Source organism: Dendrobium catenatum, unplaced genomic scaffold, assembly GCF_001605985.2.
Source record: "Dendrobium catenatum unplaced genomic scaffold, ASM160598v2 fragScaff_scaffold_384, whole genome shotgun sequence".
Classification (NCBI taxonomy): Eukaryota; Viridiplantae; Streptophyta; class Magnoliopsida; order Asparagales; family Orchidaceae; genus Dendrobium; species Dendrobium catenatum.
Window position 1 is genome coordinate 266,595 of NW_021318846.1, and position 19,727 is coordinate 286,321.

At 32.0% G+C, this 19,727-nt stretch overlaps 2 protein-coding genes across 2 annotated transcripts; one reads left to right on the forward strand and one right to left on the reverse strand.

Annotated features, from left to right (window-relative positions):
* Positions 1–2,071: 2,071 nt before the first annotated feature.
* LOC110093373 (vesicle-associated membrane protein 711-like) lies at positions 2,072–11,610 on the reverse strand. Its single transcript, XM_020818240.2, has 4 exons — positions 11,303–11,610; positions 8,914–9,104; positions 5,320–5,483; positions 2,072–2,257 (listed from the first exon to the last, which is right to left on the reverse strand). Exons 1-4 carry the CDS (start codon positions 11,517–11,519, stop codon positions 2,167–2,169), a joined length of 663 nt encoding a protein of 220 aa, XP_020673899.1. The 5' UTR covers positions 11,520–11,610; the 3' UTR covers positions 2,072–2,166.
* Positions 11,611–15,486: 3,876 nt separating this feature from the next.
* On the forward strand, positions 15,487–15,906 carry LOC110093376 (putative lipid-binding protein At4g00165). Its single transcript, XM_020818246.2, has one exon. The coding sequence runs from the start codon at positions 15,487–15,489 to the stop codon at positions 15,904–15,906; it is 420 nt and encodes a 139-aa protein (XP_020673905.1).
* Positions 15,907–19,727: the final 3,821 nt, after the last annotated feature.

The window sequence follows — 19,727 nt, forward strand, 5'->3', positions numbered from 1 at the left end:
TATCTTTATATGATTTTTTTTCTGCAATGGAAGCATATTGTGGGAAAATGGCTTGTTTGTTAATGTTTTGAAGGATTTTGGAGTTTGATTGAGATATATAGACAACCCACATGAAATATAGGTTTTATTTGGGAGAATTTCCTTATTATTTTATGAAGCGGTTTTTTAGTTTTTTAGTTTTTTTTTTTAATTTGAAATTTTTGAACTAAAAAGCTGCAGTAAGAAAGCCATCTCAAATGTGCCATAATTAGCAGTAATAAAGCTGTTTTAGAAAGTAAAAAAAAAGCTTTCCCAATTGAAGCCTAAAGTTTTGTTTGGGATAACTTTCTACTTGCTTTTTAAAGTGACTTTTTAGTAAAAAATTAAACTTTTTTACTATAAAGTTGCTTTAAAAATCAATAGAAAATCAGTCTCAAATAAAGCTTAAATGTATAATTGTAAGGTTTTATTTGGGATGGTTTTTTTACTGTTTTAAAAGTAATTTTTTAGTAAAAAAATTTAATGAAAAAATAATGATCAAAAGTTGTTTTAAATGAAGCTTAAGTGTACAAACATATGCATCATGATCAATCCTTATCAACTTAGAAAAAGATTTAAAAATGCCTGCAATTGTTCATCCATATCTTCATTAGAGAATGCCTAATTATGAAATTATAGTCAAAATTAGATATCAAAGTTATAATAATAATAATTTCTACAATCCTTAACATCTTAATTGACTGCACCCACTCCTCGATATCTTGCCAAAATCTTATAAAATCCTTAACAAATCCAATTTTTTTAAAATATCTTGATCTGCTTCCATCCACCATAGCAATACAGCTAAAAATGTTTAAGCAGGCTGGCAAAGACCAACCTGTCTTCATTAATCCTAACCTTGCTGGAAGAACTATTAGAAATATAATAAAAAAATAAGGAAAAAAATATAAAATTTGCTTAAAATTTTCTAATGTCATAATATTCCTTAATTTTTTATTTTATTTTATATTTTAGGTTCAGAAGTTCCAACCGTAGAAGCAACGAAACGAAGGATAAAGAAAGATCAATTATTGTTGTTGGTGGTCAAATTACTCAGACATTATTATAAATCCAAAGTTTTATTTGGGATGATTTTTTATATCAGAAAGTTGCTTTGAAGAATAATAAGAAAATTAATCCAAATGAAATCAAAATATTTGTTTGCTTCATTTAAGAAAAAAACAGCCATAATCATAAAAAGGGAAACAATTTTTTATTAAGATGTTATGATATATTTTGTATCATTATGAGATTAATTTTACTACAATTTATTAATTTCATGCATAATATATTCTCTCTTAATATAATTAAATTATTAGACATTTATAAGCATAATCATGATAGGAAAAAAAAAAAAGAAATCTTTAGAAGAATTTTTTTATCTTTATTTCTACCTAACTAGATGGAACATCTAAAATAAATTCTTTTAATATTTGCAAGACACAAATTATTTGACATTATAACTAAAATTTTTTATATTCATAAGAAAACATATAAAATTTAATAAAACTATATCAAATAATAGAAAAGTATATTATCATGTGATCTTACAGACATATAATAAAATTAATTTCATCCTTTTATAAAATGTTTTAGGATATCTCAATAAAATTTATTTTTCCATTACAAATTATAAACATCTTATGAAGCATGGAGACAGTTTTTTTTATTATTTTCTAAAATAATTTTTTAGTACACAAATTTTTAATTAAAAATTTTGATTAAAAAAAAATATTTTAAAAATCACTAATAAGCTGTCCCAAATGAAGCCTAAATCGAAATGGGCATATTATCAGAATATTTGATCATAAGAAATTAAAAAAAAAAAATTTGAAATCTCCCACAAGAAAATGCGAATACACATTTCAATAATAGGGCGAATTATTGCATCCGGTCACTTGACATCCGGACAACCAATCCGGATGCGCCACGTCACTCAAATACATCGGGGCCCGATGTATTTCGCTGATGTGGCGCGTCTGGATTGGTGTCCTGACGAATCTGGACACCGGACGCAATAATTTGCCCAATAATAGTGATTTTCCTCGCCGGCTCGCCAATAATACAACATCATCAAATTCAAATAAGTTAATTGTCCGTGTACTGTTTGCAATATTACAAAAGAGAGAAAAATAAAAAAAATAGCCGTTAACCGATACAAGTAGGGAGTGTGATCCCATGGCACACAAATGCAAGCACTACATATATTATGATCAGAAGGATAAGAATCAGCGCAGCCCTGCAAGATGTGTTTGAATATATAATCAGATCTCCCACACAAAAACCTACAATACAATGTATAAAGATGGATGAAAATTCAACCATTGCAGCTAAGGTATTTATCTTGATCTTAAGGCGGTAAGGGCATCTCCAACCGAAAAACCCAATTTCCACTCCAAAATACAGTCATTCTTCTCCAATCGAACGTCATTTCTTCTTTCGTGTGCTTCCTGCGAAGGTAATCATCTTTAGCGCGCTTTTCTCCTCTTTCGCGCGTTTCTTCGCCAAATCCCGCAGCAAATTTAGTTGGCATAGGTGAACAGTCCGACCCCAATATTGGCGTTGCACTGTTCACTTACCAGAATTTGGCGTGCAATTTGAAGTTTGAATGGAGCAAATGACGAACGGGCATACAGTGATATGGAGTTCGGTTGAAGATGGTCTAATATAAATAGTCTTGCAATACAAACTCTACCGTAATAGGAAATGGAGTACAAGCGCACAAAGGAAAGAGGGGAGAAAAGGGAAAGATAATTTGATGCCCATTTGAAAGTATTGGCCAGCTCACATTTCAGGTTTTGTCAAAAACATCCTTCATTAAGAAATATGAAGTGATGGGGAACAGGAGAGCATGTGGCCAGTCATAATGAACCAATAATCATTGTTGTTCATGGGTAGCAAGAAAAGGAGTTGGTGTTCCAGTGAAGGAAACTGAGATCTAGATCATAGATTACATTGTTTTTAGACTAATTTTGATTAGTTGTAAATCTAACATCAAAGCTCAACTCTTCTCATAAGGGATTGATAATAATAATGTCGGTTTTTGGGGGTGTGATATTAACAATTAAACTAATACCTATTGTAACAGATTCAATCATCAGGGATTTCTTATATGGGAGAAAATTTTGGGCAATGTAAATTTTAAAACCTTTAGATTTCATTTTCAGATGAGTGCAATATATAGATAATCAATTATCTTTTATATTACACATCTCTCAAAGCAAATTCAAATGTTTGAAATCTCATCTCGACCAAATTTTGGCCAATATGTCCTCGCCTTTTTTTTTTTTTCATTATAGAAAAGAATGAAGACATGGATGAGAATATAACTTCTAGATTCAATGCAAGGTAATTAAAATAAAGAAATAAATCCATGTTTATATGATAAGAGGATATCAAGGAGACTCACAAATAAATTTTATAAAATTGAAATTATGCCAGCAATATTGTATGGATCCAAATGTTGGTTGGTGAAAAAATTGTTGATAGCCAAGCAAGGACAAAATTGAGCATTGAGAAATAGGGTACACAGAGCAAAATAACAAACACGAGAGACATACATGCAAGGAAAACACAAAAAGAATCGGGAAATAAATATTTGGGTTGTTCAATGATAATCACTTATGTAATTTATTTTCTAGGCTTTCATCCCATGAGCAAACTTAATTTCATCTCCATTCCCACTAAAATCTTCTTATAGCCCTCCTCGCATTAAATCCAATAAGTCCTCATCCTCCTCCAATTCGATTAATAAAAACTAAACCCCATATCTAAGAAGAATATTAAGATAGGTGGTGGAAAGACTAGAAAAAACAGATTAAGAAATGATCATATTAAAGCAACGTTGCAATGAGATTTACTGAAGATAAGTTAATTAAAAATAGGTTTCAGTGGTTTGAATATGTACAATGAAGGATTAGGAAGGAATAGGATAATGCAAAATGGATAGAAATTGTTAAAAAAAATGCAAAGAATAAGTTTAATACCGCAGAAAACAGTCAACATCAATAAATGAAAAAAGTTAACTCATAAAGCTAATCTCGAATCATGGTTTAAAATTGCGCAATATGAGGCTCGCCTTGAGGTCCGCCTTTGCGCAATTCTAGTAAAAAATGCCTTGATGCTTATGCCTCGAGTTTTTTTTTATGAGGCTTGCGCCTCAACTTGGTTGAGGCCCGCCTCGCCTCACGCTATATATATTAAAACTTACATAAATCTTGAAGTAAATGCTCGACATTGGACTCTATAGGAGAGGAGGAAGGAGATAGAGCAGTTCATCATAATGATGATTCAAATGAAGAACCCTTAGTGATGACAGTGCTGATGACTTATGAGTTCTTATGTGATATGTCATTGCTATTTATTTTTGGAAATTGAAATTATATTTTAATGAAAAGAATACTGAGATTTGGGAAAGATAGAATTTTGAGTTGAACTATATTTCATGTTGTCTTATTATTGGGATATTTTGATTTCATTTCATATCTTATGCTTTTTTATGTTTTATATTATTCACTCATTAGTATATAAAAAATTTATCATTTTATGTTTACGCAATCTTTTGATTTTGAGGCTTACGCCTCAAAACGCCTTGAGGTTTGGGCATCGCCTCACGAATGAAAAATGCCTCAATACCCAAATACGCAATTTTAAACAATGCCTCGAATATTTAGGACAAAACTAATGATGATAGTCTTTAAAAATGATATTCATTCAAGGTTAAACAAGTAAATTCATATCAATTCTATTAAACAATTTGAACTATGGTGATTGTTGAGAGTTTAATAGGAGGGCTTTGGGCGTTGTACTGAGAGGTAAGATCCCTGCAATACACATTGTCAACAAAAGAAATGCAGGTAGCAGCCAGGACAGGAGCAATTACCAGAAAATGGAAATTATAAGACTTCATTATCTTTACTGGGAGAAAAAAAAAAACTAATAAGTTAAAAAATAAACAACAAAAACGTAGCTTCCAAATAAAGTTAAGGTAAGAAAGTTGGTTTGATTGCTGCCCTTGCAATGTTCAAAAAATAGGCAATTGAGATGAGTGCTTCAAATGCCAAAAACCAATGCAAAATATGAAAGGATTACTCCAAAAAAATTATGAAATCATGCATATATGAGTGTTTTCTGCATTTTTTTATTTCCACAAAACAACCTACCCTAAAGCACATGCACGTTTTAGTATATTTCACACACAAATAAAGATCCTAGATCTCCATTCAATGGGCATAACAGGCATCATACAAAACCATATAAACCACAAGTGCAGAAAAGAATACTTAGAAAGATTTTTCTTACGTGAGTTTAACATTCCGCCACCACACGGTATTCCTGAAACGGCGAGCCTGCTTTCGGAAGCGGATTGTTTTATCTTGCATGCTTGTAGTTTTATCAACCAACAATTCCAAACGGTCACCTCTTTCTAGGACTTTGTCAATATTATCTATCATGACATTCCTTACCTACACAAGTAAATGCAGTAAAAGAAAGCTTCCAATAATCACAAAAAAATAAGATAACTAAGAGATGCAAGCTCTCGAGCTCTAGGGTACTGCAAAAGGCTTATTCTGCTTACATTCTTAATTTTTAAGCTTCAAAAGGGATAAGAGATAGGGTGTCAATGAGCTCAAGTGTTATTCTACTCAGCTTTTTTTTTTATTAAATAGTCAAAAATTTTTATGTTTAAGTGTTATTCTAATCAGCTTATTAAGTGAGCAAGCCAAAAAATCTTTTTAAGTATTTGGTTCGTTAAATTATCAAGTTGACAAGAGGTGTCCAAGAATGTAATGTCCACTTGAAAGTCACATGTAAATTATATAATATACATATTCCTAATCATAATAGTATACAAGCATGCATGCATGCATACATCCATATGCATGTTTATATTATCAAGCTGACAAGAGTTGTCCAAGAATATAATATCTACTTCACGCATATACACATATATAAGCATACATGCATGTATATGCACAATTTTTTGTATGTATAAACATAGTGAAGCTATTATAGAGCCACACAATCAAATAAGAAATTGTTCTTAATTGGCTTATTGAATAAAAGAGCTTATAAAACCTATCGAACTTGAGCTAATTATCAAATCAAACACAATAAAACATGAACAACGAATAGGTGACTATAACAGTATGCTTCCCAATGCATCACGAGTTAGAAGGTGAATATTTGCTGTCATTCCATAAAAAAATACATAAATATAAAGAACCATCCCCTTTCCCTTTCATTTTGGTGAAAAACATAAAGACCCAAACTGAAAAATTCAATTTACTATTCCTTTGATCAAAATATCTACCTTCCATCCTAATGGTATTTCAGGAAATTGATGTGCACACAAGCCAAATCATTATGTCATTTATTGAATTCAAATATAGCATGGTAAGAATGTAGTAAATATGAAATGATTGACAGATGCTGCAAATATGAAATCACAAGTAGTGAGAAAGCCTATTATAAGGTAGTAGAAACCTCCATCCTATCTGTCATACAGCGGCCAAATGCATGTGTGGAAGGATCACTTCAAAGAAGACCTTGATTGCACTTGAACATTTGTAGAGAATATGATACAGGAAAAAAGGATGGAGAAAAAACTCCAACAGGTAGGTGAAAGGAGACTGCCAAGAGGAAAACGTCCAAGGTATCTAAAAGGGCTTTCAAATCCTGGCCGAAATCCTCAATGGAGGAGCCCCGACAACTAAAGGCTGGAAATGCACTTGATGGAAACTAACTTTAATAGTGTATTGCTTACAGAATGACTAATAACTCGTAAACAAATAAAAGTAGTACGCATATGTCCAAATATGCAAAATGAAATCAAAGTACTAAAAAATAACGCGACAATAATATAAATAAGCAAAAAAATCTCCCCGAACTATTTGTGTATGCACAATTTAGTCCTAGAGTAGCATGTTGCCCCAATTTAATTTGGAGATTATACAAATTGATCCAACATAGTATCTCATGTTGTAATTGTGATATAAAATTGATCTCAAATTAGTCCCTCGACTTTACAAAATTGATCCCAATTTAGTTCCGAATGGACCATTTTGGATCAATTTTGTATAGTCAAGAGACTAAATTGAAGCAACGTTATACTCTGGGATTAAAATTGCCATTTACGAATAGTCGGTGGATTATTTTGAAATTTAATCCCATAAATATGTATAATGAATTACTGGTGATCATGCAACAGAATAAGTTTAGCTGATTGTTTGATAAAGAAAAAGCTGATGTGTAATCAATTCATGGAATCGTAGAATCATTATAACCACCTGGATGGCCAGACTATGCAATTCGTACCTATATAGTATGTTATGAGACATGCCATGTGATTTCATTGAATGTTATTACAAGTTGATCAAGCTCTACAAAAATTGAGACACGCATGAAAGATTTATTGATGTTATTAAAATATATAATGTATACTGACTAGTATTAGAAATAAGAATTAAGTGATCCAAGAGTTTCTGATTAAAGTAGGTTTGCATGAAAGATCAACACAGAATTTATGCTCTTTTATATTGGTTATAGAGATATTTACAAATGGATTTTCAAAGTGACATTCCTTGAGAGCTCTAATCAATGAGACATCTATTGAAAAAAGTGAAAAATTAGAATAATGAAGAAAAAATCTAGAAGATACAAGACTTTAAATTAGTCAAGCAAAATTATATATATGATATGCAATTTTTTTAGTAGTATAATATTATAAATTATGGATCAATATTATTAAAAGATAAAGTGATACCTAGCCTTCACAAGTTATCTTGGATCTATTATACAAATAAATAGAGTTATAAATGGTGATATAATTTCTATTTAAGGCTAAATAGTTTAAATGGAGAGAGAACTCAAGAGTCTTATGCAATAACAGATTATCAAAGACATTTAGATGATGAATTTTATAGCACAGCAATTAGGCCAACGAAATTGTTTGGGGCTAAGCACCGGATGAAAATAAATCATTAATATATAAGTTGAGTAAAGGAATAAATGAGAATGTTAAGATACCATGCGATACAACTAAGAAAGATAAATTAAGGATTGTTATATTAACAGAAAAAAATGAAATAACATCAATTGAAGAAAGGATAATTGAAAATAGACCTAAGTCATGTACAGTGAAGGATACAAAATATGCCTATTAAATGAGTAGATGAAATTAACATAAGAGGATTATAAAGAAAAATGATGGACCTAAGGTAATATGAATAGAGGTTGTTCAAAATGATTTGCAAAGAATAAGTCTAGCTCCTCAAATAACATTCAATATGAACAAATAGAAAATGAGGATTCAAAAAGCTGATCACAAATAGTTTGATAAGATTAATGATGGTGATGACTATAATTTCATTCAAATAATTTGAGTAGAGCACTGATTGGGATTGAAAAGAAAAAAATCACTTCATTTAAACTTAGTTGTTGTATAAAGCAGTTGTATTATTTCTAGAGATATAAAAATGCATTGAATTGTTTCACATAATTTGAGTTAATACATTATTTTAGGCATTTAAGTTCTATCTCTCCCAACTTACCCATCTAAAGCCCCTACTCCCTTCTTTCCAATACAAACATCTCTACAAGAAATAAATAAACACAAGTACACACCCAGATAGATACATATTTTTACCAATTAGAAGGCTAAAAATGTCAATGTAAAATCTCAATTATTTAGTCAATAAAAGAAATTTCCTTGGAATGCTTAGTTAGGATAAGAACCAAATCACTCGATAAATGAAAGTTCTTGGTAGTTGATTCGGTGAGAAAATTATCAGGGAAAATAAGAAAGTATGGGTACTTATATTCTCTGAGCTAATCTGTACAATCATGATGTACGTGTAATTTAGCTATGGGATTGAAAATGGATTTCAACTCTACCTGACTCATTTCACCTCTGATGCGGTTAATCCTATCTGCATTAGGATCATTTGAATAATAGTCCATTTGCTGACTTAAGACCCTAGAAAATTCATCATTCATGCCATAAGCAAGAGCTGTATGGCATGCACGCCCATATGTCTTCACAAATCTTCCATGAATGTCTTCAAGAAATACAAACGGAATTCTTCCTGTGAAAAGGAAAATGTTCCAAATTAGCACTAAGATACCATATGAAAGGTTCCAATGAAAAAAACACACAAGTTATTTGTGCAGAAAGTTGTTCCAACCATTCATTATAAGCTTCTATGATAGATAAGTAAATATTTACATAAAGAGTGTCTAATTGTGTGCTCGTATAAGATATCCATGCAAATGAAAAGTTTCCGCCGCAGCTAAAGATAAAATAAATGGATAATTATATTGGCATTACTTATATGAGCATTTAAACCCATAGGTACATTTTGCAACATCCACCTTTAACCAAAGTGCTAATAATGTTAAGTTTCTCTTCCAAATTCATGGAGAGAATTAAGATGTTACTGCTCATAGACTAAATGCACCTCTCTGCCTCTACTGCATCAATCAAAACTTTGTTGACTTCTTTTCGACAAGGGTTTCAAGCCATATGAATGTTACTTATAACTCTTATTACGAACACACACGAATTTTCTCTTGGCCCGTCCTTTTAAGTTCACTCTAATAATTATCATCTCTTTCTCAAGTTCAAAATCATAATAATTCATTAATCTATTCTAAAAAAATTGATTTTTACATTATCTTCTAATCCAAATTCAAGATTATAAAGACTATCCATATGTGTAGCATTTATTTAATAGTAATTATTATAAGTACCACTAGCCTCTCCCACAACTTAATTGCTTGACTTACAAGTTTAATTCTCTTAAATTATCGTAATTTAAAATTTTTACTTTGTTTATGAATATAGTACCAAAATACTTCTCTAATCATTTGACATCCTCCTAAATTCAAATTTTCTTTGAAAACAGTTCTTTAGCAAACTACTCTGATGTCATGCATAACTTTCAAGCCTCAATAGGTACACAAACTCAATGACCTAGCCTCAGAAGTAGCATCAGGCTTATTGGATTATGGAGTAAGCATCAACCTTCTAAGGAAACCCAAGGTCAGTGTTAGTATGACTCTTATTTTTCTCCAGTTAAGCTAGGCTCTTTCATGAGAGTGTTTATGCGAATCTTATATTGATCTAAAGTTATCTTTAAGAATCTTCTTAAAAGCTAAATACACTTTATTTGTTTATGAATCTATAATATATAACATTAATATGTTACTTATTCAATTGCACAAAGATTTTTTCCTTAAAAATCACATTTAATAGTTTTTCAAAGTACCACTTCCATCTTTCCTTATATCTTCATCTTTGACTAAGATCTTATCATCACCAATTTTAATGTATTTAGTTTGATTAGAAGTTTTTAAATCACTAATCTCTTACCGTAATTATATAACTTTAACTAATACACACACACACATAAATTGCTTACTTAGTATATAGCCTTTCTATAAATCCTAAATAATTAAAACCTTAAATTTTCTCTCAACTCTATTTTCAAGACTTTAGGGTTTAGGGAATAATCTTAACCATATTTACTTTCTTTCACTCCTTAAAATTAACTTTCTTTTCCTTCATAACTTTTATACCTTCTAATTCCACCCATTATCCTCACAAATGTACAATAAATCTCTGAACATTCCCTAGTACTTCTACATCAATCATTTTAGTGAAGCTGGCCGTCTTATCCAACATAAAGTTTGGCTCAACTATAGAATTCCAAGTATTCTCTCTTAATAATCTATGTTAAATGAAAACAACTTCACATTAAGCCTTCACCATCTTATCTTGCTTAATCTTTATTTTATTTGACAGAAATATCATTTAAGAATTATTTGTAGTAAACAGAAACAGTCATCCAAAAATATATCTCCTAATAACATAATATTATATGGTAGACGAAAGCAAACAAACCAAGATAAAAGAGGGGCTCCAACCCAAGCCACACGGATCTACCATCCACTTTTACTAAAACATTTATTCTTAGAAACTCAATCTCGCAACTATATGAGGGGCCAAAGGAAAAAACTCAACTTTAATAACCACATTATACCATCAGTATATCCCCAAAATCATCACGGAGAATCCCTCAACCCTAATTATAACTCCCAAAAAAAGGAAAAAAAAAGTAGGGATTAAGAAATCCAATTCGAGCTATTGAATCATTCATTTGTCCTTGTCTATAACGATGCAAAATAAAAAATGAATTGGGAAAAAATCAAGTGCGAAAACAGCAGCAGCATGATCGATGAAATGCAACGGAATATGTCGAAAAGGGGAGGGAGAAACACTCACTGCCGGCGGTATCATCTGCCATGCACAGGGCGGTGATGCCATCGGTGCGATTGACGTGGAAGATGTAGCGATCCTGCGAGTAGGAGACATGGCTATCGTTTGTCCCTGGGATCTTCTCGAGGATCTGCCGGGCGATCGCGCTCGCGTTCGTCTGCGTCGCGCTGAACTCCGCCAAGACCACAGAGCCCCGCGCCACCAGCGCGTATAGGATCGCCATGTTGATCGACCCTGTATCGCTTCTGCCCTTCCTCCCCAATGGATTTCGATGGTTAGGACCTCTCTTGAAATTAAAAAGGCGAGAGAGAAAGAATTGGACAGCTAAATTATGGTGTAAACGAGTACCCACTTGTTCTTCAGCTTAATTATTAACTAAATTCAAATTTTACATTAATTTTATGAATTCTAATAGCTCTTTCATTTATTAATAAATAAATTTAATATAAATAATTATTAAAATAAAATTATAAAAATATAATAACAAATCATTTGATATAGAAAAATGATGTATAGCTTTTTTAAATATTTATAGAATTTTTTACTTTGTTATGTATTATATTAAGAAAATTATGATTTGCATCTTACATTTTCACACATGATAATTAAATATTAATCAAAACAAAATTTAATTTATTTTTAATTTTAATTCTATCATAAAAAATATATAAATATGCATATGTATTAATGTTTGTTAAATGTTTTTGGGGTTTTGAAATTAGATTTTGAATTGAGCGTGATTTTTAGTGCTAAAAAAAAAATACAAATCAAGTCACCCAAAATTGGCTAAAAAAATTCATAAATTCATTGACTATCGAACGATCCCAACACATTTATAGTTAAAATGGCTACATAAGCATGATGTTTCCACAGTCACTAAGGTCACATGAATCCATAACCGTGTTCATGGTCAAATTTTTAAGTAACTAAATCAAATAGAATTGGATCAATTTGGTTCAATCCAAAGGTGTTGACTAGAGCCTCCCACATCTACCTCGCGCTTTGTTTATGCATTAATGCTTTCATAAGTGTCTTAACAAGTATCAAACCTACTCATTACTAAAACGCTTGCTCTTTAAGAGGAGTTGCCTCTAACACTTGCCTGAACCAACAACGGAGTTTGTCCAAGGCAGTGAGAGTTAAATATGGTCCGTCAGACAAGTAGATCATCGCTCACTATTACCTCAATAACTGGCTCCCATCATATAACCATTATCCGCTCATCCAAGCTCAATTACTGGAATGCTCTCACCCAGGGTTCCCTACTCACCCTACAAATGCTTACCACAACATCTTACCTCAACTGGTATGGGATCTCTTTGACTTGTAGGGAGAATTCTAATTGTTTGAGATCTCTACTCCCCCTATACACTCTTTACTCTCCCTCAACACTCTCTACTCTCACTCAAAAGTTCTTCTGCCCTTTCAGTAGACTCGCTAGTAAATTTGAATTCAACACTCTCCTCGCAAACATTCATGCATCGACTTGTATCAAATCAATGCGACTTGATTATGCCCAAACCATCCCAACATTGAATTGGGGATGATAGTTCTTGCTTTGTGGCTTTAGGAAAACATGCACTGACAACAATTTTTGAATAAGGAGTTGGTTATTGTACTTTATGTTTAAAGGTTATTTACAGGATGTATGAAGCATGTTTGAATTGAACATTATCTGACCCATATTTTGTTTGAATTATTTGTGTGATCTATTATTTTTGCTCTCTAAATTTGCTGTTTCATGTCGAGCTTTGGACAAATTCTATTTGAATATGCAACACTGCAATTCAACTATTTTATTATATTTTTTAATTTAAATCTTTTTTCAAACCCTATTCAAAGCTTGATTTTTTTGGGAAATTTACATACATACCACTTTATACTAAGGGTGTCAATTTCTGACACTGCCCGAACCCGATCAGGAAAAATCCGGTTTAGGGTCAACCCGGACCCGAAACGGTTCGGGTTCGGGTTCAACAAATCAACCCGTTTTAAAAATCGGGTCGGGATTGGTTTGACCCAAATACCCGAAAATGACCCCAAATTGACTCGAAAACTCCTATTTGACTCGGAAACCCAAGATTGACCCTTTTTTGACCTGAAAATCGAAGATTGACCTGATTTTGACCCAAAAACTAGCAAGTTTAGGTGAACTTCCGGTCATACGTGTCGGGTCGAGTTGACCCGGACCTGAATTGGGTCGGGTTCGGAAACCTGACCCGTTTTTAAAAATGGGTCGGGTTCGGGTTGACCCGAACAGTGCTGGTCAGTTCCGGATTTGACCTGAACCCGACCCGTTAACCCGCATTGACACCCCTACCTTATACCATCCTATTTACATATCTAACATCCCCAAACTTTATATCACATACATACCACCATATATTATTTTAATATCAAATATATCACTCATATTTCCTTCCTACCACTCATATTTGATATAAAAATGAACTATGGATGGTATGTATGTAACATTAAAGTTTTAGGTGTTAAATATGTAAATAGAGTAGCATATGATAGTATGTATGTAATTTTTTTTTTTCAAATAACAAAGACAAATTCTTGGTTATGATTAGAAGAATATTCCATCATGGATCATATTTTTATAGCATATGGTCTCAACCTCAACCAATATTTATTCAAATTCATTTGTAGTGGAGCAAACTTTAAAAAATAATTAATAATCTGCAATCAATGCAGAAGAATTTCAATTCTTAGGAAACATTCAGACATATTTCTCTAACACATGAAAGAACTGACATATTTATAAAATTTTGAATATTATAAGACATGAACTCGAATTTTTTTTTTTAAGAAAATAATATTATATGATTATTATAGCCCATTAATTATTAATTTTGAATATATATGATTACAATCCCCGACATTTAAAAAAAAAATCATCTTAGATTTCACATTTTCGCCTATCACCTGATGGGATAAGTGCTAATCGAAGTTTATTAAGACAAATTCATACACACATCACATACGTAAAACTCAAATTTAAAATCTTTTAGGCTTTGTTTGGGACTACTGTTTTGTTGCTTCTTAAAGCAACTTTCTAGTATAAAAATTTTAATTTTTTATTAAAAAAATTATTTTAATAAGCAATAATAAAAAGCAATTTTCTTGTCAAAAACATATTGTTACATGATAGGTCAGAGAAGGACAGGTAAAAGAGAGATGGCACGTGCCAATGTCCAATTTACACACGCATAATTCCAAACGTAAGCTCATCGTTTTCTTCTGCTGCGTAAAAACCCTCACATCCACTATAATCACGTTCATTGATGGACGTAATTTTTATTATGGACATTTTTTATAAAAAAATATTTATTGTTATTTATTTGTTTATATTAAAAATGCTTATCAAGGATAATTGTATTATCCTCTTTTTTTTTTTAAGAATTTGAAATTCGCTTAAAGTTTTATTTGGAATATTTTTTTATTGTTTTCTTTTTAAATCAACTTTTAGTAATTAAAAAATAAATAAAATTGTCATAAAAGAGTTGAAACTTTTAGCAAGTTTCAAAAATTGGTTGCACTGAGAAGTTGCTTTAAAAACAGTAAAAAATTATTCTAAACGAAGACTGAATAATGTACTCGCTTTAGAATACATGTATTTTAAAAACACTTTCACCAAATAAATCATGAAAGAGTTGAATTCAATTTTATATAAAAACGACCTCTAATAATACTTTTTTATTAATACACTTGTCAAAAAAATTGATCAAGAAGAATACCAAATTTATTAATTTTATTTTAAAATAAGAACAATGTAACTAAAATCTATTTAAATTTATATTATGCTGATTTCAAAATAAATTTAATTTCCTAAAAATTCATCACAACAAAAAATTTAACCGAAATGTCCTCACCCAATTTATATTTACATCTGCAATGCCATCTTATATTTCGTTAAAAATACTCTGCAATTTATAAAATATTTATGTAGTTTAATGCAATTTATATTAAAATTATATCGATACAATATTTTTCCTAGAGGCCAATAGTAATCTTCGTGACCCGTCAGAGCCTCAGATCGCATCTTCCCCCTACATAAAAATCCAAAACAAACATATTCACTTTAGCCCTCCCCCAATCTTAAAATTGCTATCATCTCCCCAACCCACTCAACCAATTAAATACCCCACCGATTTCTCATTCCAGCAAAGATACCCATAGCCACCATGGCTACCAACACATCTGCCTCCCTTCTCTTCCTCCCCCTCCTCATCTTCCTCTTCTTCTCCTCCTCTTCCGCCGCCGCCACCGCAACTCCTGCCGCCTTTCCACGCCATCCGAAGTCTACGCCGGCTATAATTTTTCCTCCCAAAGGGCCTCCGGCAAACCCATTTTGCCCGCGCGACGTGGTCCAGCTGGCTTCTTGCGTCGAGCTTCTTGGAGTGGTTGATGCGGTGGCCGGCGGCCGGCTTTCGAGAAAATGCTGCTCTTTGATCGACGGGTTGGCGGCCGGCGAGGTTGCCGCTTGCCTCTGCACAGTGATAAAGGAGAAAGCGCTTGGTATTGGTGTGGAATGGAATGTGGGCTTGAGCATTGTGGTTAGTTCTTGCAAGAAGGAGGTCCCTGATGGCTTCAAGTGTGTTTGAAGAAATTATCAGAAGTTTTTCTATGTCTGTGAGGTTGTAATGCTACTGTTCATGCTGTGCTAGATGTGTTTTGTTTGTCGTATATGTTGGTTATTAAGAGATAAGCTAGTGTTTGATTTTTTTGCTTGTTAGATGGTCTGAAGAGATTTTATTGCGGTTATTTTACGAGGCTAGAGCCTCACTAATTAGGCTTTGAGATAGATAAAAATTTGGCTTGCTCAACAACGTCAATAGAAAGGAGAGATCATTTTGTGTGGGCGCAGTTCGATTTTGTCTCTTTGAACAGTAAAAATGCAACATGTGTTCATAATGATAAATCGGACGGTACTTCCCGTCCGAATTCTGCACAAAATAATTAATCCAATAGAAGGCCTGAGCCATCAAGTGCTACGAGTAGGTTGACGATAATGTGCAGTCGGGCTAGAGAAATGATTATGATGCTCTTAGGAGAACACAAGATAAAGGCTTCGTTTGAGACAAATTTTTTATTGTTTTTTTAAAACGGAGTTTTAAAATTTTTGTACTAAAACTCTGCTTTAAGAAACAATAAAAAAATCGTCATAAACGAAGTTAAAGTCGGTCCTATGAAAGTAGGGGAGGTTGAAGCTTCCTTGAAATAGCTTTCAACAACTATATTTTTGCTATTTTCCAAAAAAAAAAATGTTAGAATGCTATTGTAGAAAGCAGTAAGGAAATTGTCCTAAATAAAACTTGAATGTACTTATTATGCAAAAAATGAGATATTATTTAGATCAATATCTAAGGTTTTATTTGAGACAATTTTTTACCGCTTTTAACTTTTCAGTACAAGAATTTCTCGTTCAAAAAATTTTGGTGTTAGAAAGCTGCTTCAAAAAACACAGTAATAAAGCTCTACAAAATGAAGCCTTCTTACTGTTTTTTAAAGCAATTTTTTAGTAAAAAAATTTTAAACTAAAGATTTTTTTTTTTTACTATTTCCCAAAAAAAAAAAAAGATTTTTTTACTATAACAGTGTTTTAAAAAATAATAAAAAAAAATGTCACAAAGAAAGCCTAAGTAATGATAAAATATTCATGTGAATTAAATTTTATATAGTTTTATGTAAATAATATAATATTAAATTTATTTCCGAAGAGAGAATCCCGTAGGCCAAACAAACATCGCCAATCGCAACCGTTTCCCTAATTTCCTACCGATCTAACGCCGTTCCCCGCCGGTAGGCACCGTAACGTCGTTTAAATGAGCAAGCAGTCCTCAGCCGTCAGATCGAATGAAATCACGCGATGGCAAAACGGTCATTTCTTCTCTATCCACTTCATAATTGACCGGTAAGAACTAAGAAGCAGATCAAGAAGACTTCAAAAATTAGGTAATATGGAGTTTTTAATATTTATTTTCATTTAACAAATATTACTCATTTAATATTTTTAAAAAGAATATTTAGTTATTTTTTATTGAAGAACACATTAATAAAGAATTTTTTTCTTATAATATACTTATTAAATTTTTAATCATGACGAGATTCACAACCATTAAAACTACTTTAGCATGCGTGCAATGCACATATATTTTATATTGCAATTATCTCAAAATAAATTTATAGGCTATTATCATTCCGAATAAAATTTGATGAGGATAATTTATTTTCATTAATAAATAATGTTTAGTTAGTGTTACGAGTAGGTCGACGATAATGTGCAGTAAGGAAATTTTAAACTTTGATATATACTTTTATATTTATTTATTTGATGGTGAAATAGATGGAGATATTATTAGCAGAATTCAATTTGAGGAATGCATTGGGCTCGTTGTGCGGTATAAAAGTATCTCTCGAACATAAGGAAAAGCTTTATACGACGGTGGTGAGACCTGTAATGCTTTATGGTGCAAAATGTTGGACATTAAAAAAGAAGCATAAAATTTAGTTAAGCGTTCTAGAGATAATGATGCTCAGTTGGGTAAGTGACTTTACTCTTAGAGATATAATGCAAAATGAGTATGGTTGAAGTAGCTCTAGTTGCAGAAAAGATTAGAGAGAGTCGTCTTAGATGATTTGGTCACATAAAATTGATAGATTGAATAGATATGAATGTGAATATTGATATGATTGCTTTAATATTGACTATTGAATTGATTATTGATTGATTATTGATACTGGAACACAAGTGGAACCTGGTTGAACGTTGGTTGGAGATTGAATTGACCTGTACAGGATGGTGGGCCGACGGGCTTTCCTTTAAATATGGATTCTACAACAGCAATATAGATGGGAGTCATAAGGGGTTTATAGATATGCCGACGGGCGGCCGACGGGCAATAGAGTGACGACTCTTTTTATTGAAACCAACGTATGGATATCTACAACAGCAATATGGATTCTACAACAGCAACATAGCCAGTTGATTGTACTTGTTCAGTATTATCGTATTGAATGCATGTTTACTGTATTGACATACGGATTTACTGCTTTATCGATTTCTCTTATTGATTTGATCGGATTTACTGTATTGTAGATTTCATCGATTTCATTGATTGATCATTTGAGCATGAATACTATTGATTATTGACATTGATATAGGATAGGATGGATATAGATATTGTATATAGATTCATTGCTATGGAACTGTATATTATAGATTTTATTGATAGTATTGCCTATAGACTTATTGATACTATTGATTCACATTGTATTGACTTGCTACATATTTGATTTATTGATAGGATAGATTGAATTTATTCGTATTGCTTTTTCCGATTGATTTTATTGACTAGATAGCATAGATTGATTTGATTGATTGATTCTACACGACTGATTTGACGGTATTGATTGATTTTTTCTATGTACGGATTTCTTCGAGATTGACGTGTATTGATTGAGCTTGATTTATCGATTTGCCTGCTGCTGGCATTGACTGGTTTTATTGACTATGGATTTTCGTATTGCATAGACTCATTGACCATTGACTGATATGGATTTGATTGACTGACATGCATATTGATAGCATCACCGTGCTTTGATTTCAGTAGTAGGTTTTGGTGACCTGCTGGGCTATTTAAGCTCATTATATGTGGTTGATATTTTCAGGTCAAGGCAAGGAGCAGGAGATAGAGATTGATTCGGATCTACAGGTTTTAGTATTTTTTTTTGATGATTTTGATTTCTTTTGTACTCAGGACAGGATAGATTTCAGTACTTGTGGTTATAGTGTAGTTTCCTGAGTATTGTATATGAACTTTTGAGATATGAATCGACTTGTTATTGATATTTTAAATTATAGACTTTTTATTATATTGTGATTGAATGGAGTTTTTAGATGACTCTGGTAAATGGTCGGAATGTATCGAAATTCTTTCCAAGTTAGATCTCGGGGCATGACACGGAGGCCTCTCCGGCTTCATCGGGGAGGAGAAGCCTAGGAGAGGGGTGATAAAATCAATACCTAGGATTACGTTATTAGCAACAACATAATTCCATGAGGTGCAGACATTGAATAAGCGAATGAAGTCAACGATGGACAATTGCGATGAAATGCTACATAGGAGATCTTTTGGGAGATCGGACCATGCCATTTGTGTTTTATTTCTTCAAGCCTTGAAGCCCTTTTATATATAAAGAGAGATATACCTAAATATAGGTGATGATGGTTTTGAAATTTCTAAATATAGCGGAGAAACATGATCTTGAGTTTTTTAAGAAATAAATAGAAATTATCTAAAATAGAATTGGATCAGAGAAAAATCGGAGGAAAAGGTAATTTATATTAAAAAGTAAATTTTCTTCTTATATACCCGAGATCCTTCTCCAAATGATGCCATCTTCTTTGTCCAAATATAGTGCA

Coding starts and splice junctions, on each gene's coding strand:
- LOC110093373 (XM_020818240.2), bottom strand. CDS start 11,519: ATGGCGATCCTATACGCGCTGGTGGCGCGGGGCTCTGTGGTCTTGGCG. Junction 9,105..11,302: donor GGCAGATGATACCGCCGGCA/GTGAGTGTTTCT, acceptor TCCTTTTCACAG/GAAGAATTCCGTTTGTATTT. Junction 2,258..5,319: donor TGGCGGAATGTTAAACTCAC/GTAAGAAAAATC, acceptor CACATCTTGCAG/GGCTGCGCTGATTCTTATCC.
- LOC110093376 (XM_020818246.2), top strand. CDS start 15,487: ATGGCTACCAACACATCTGCCTCCCTTCTCTTCCTCCCCCTCCTCATC.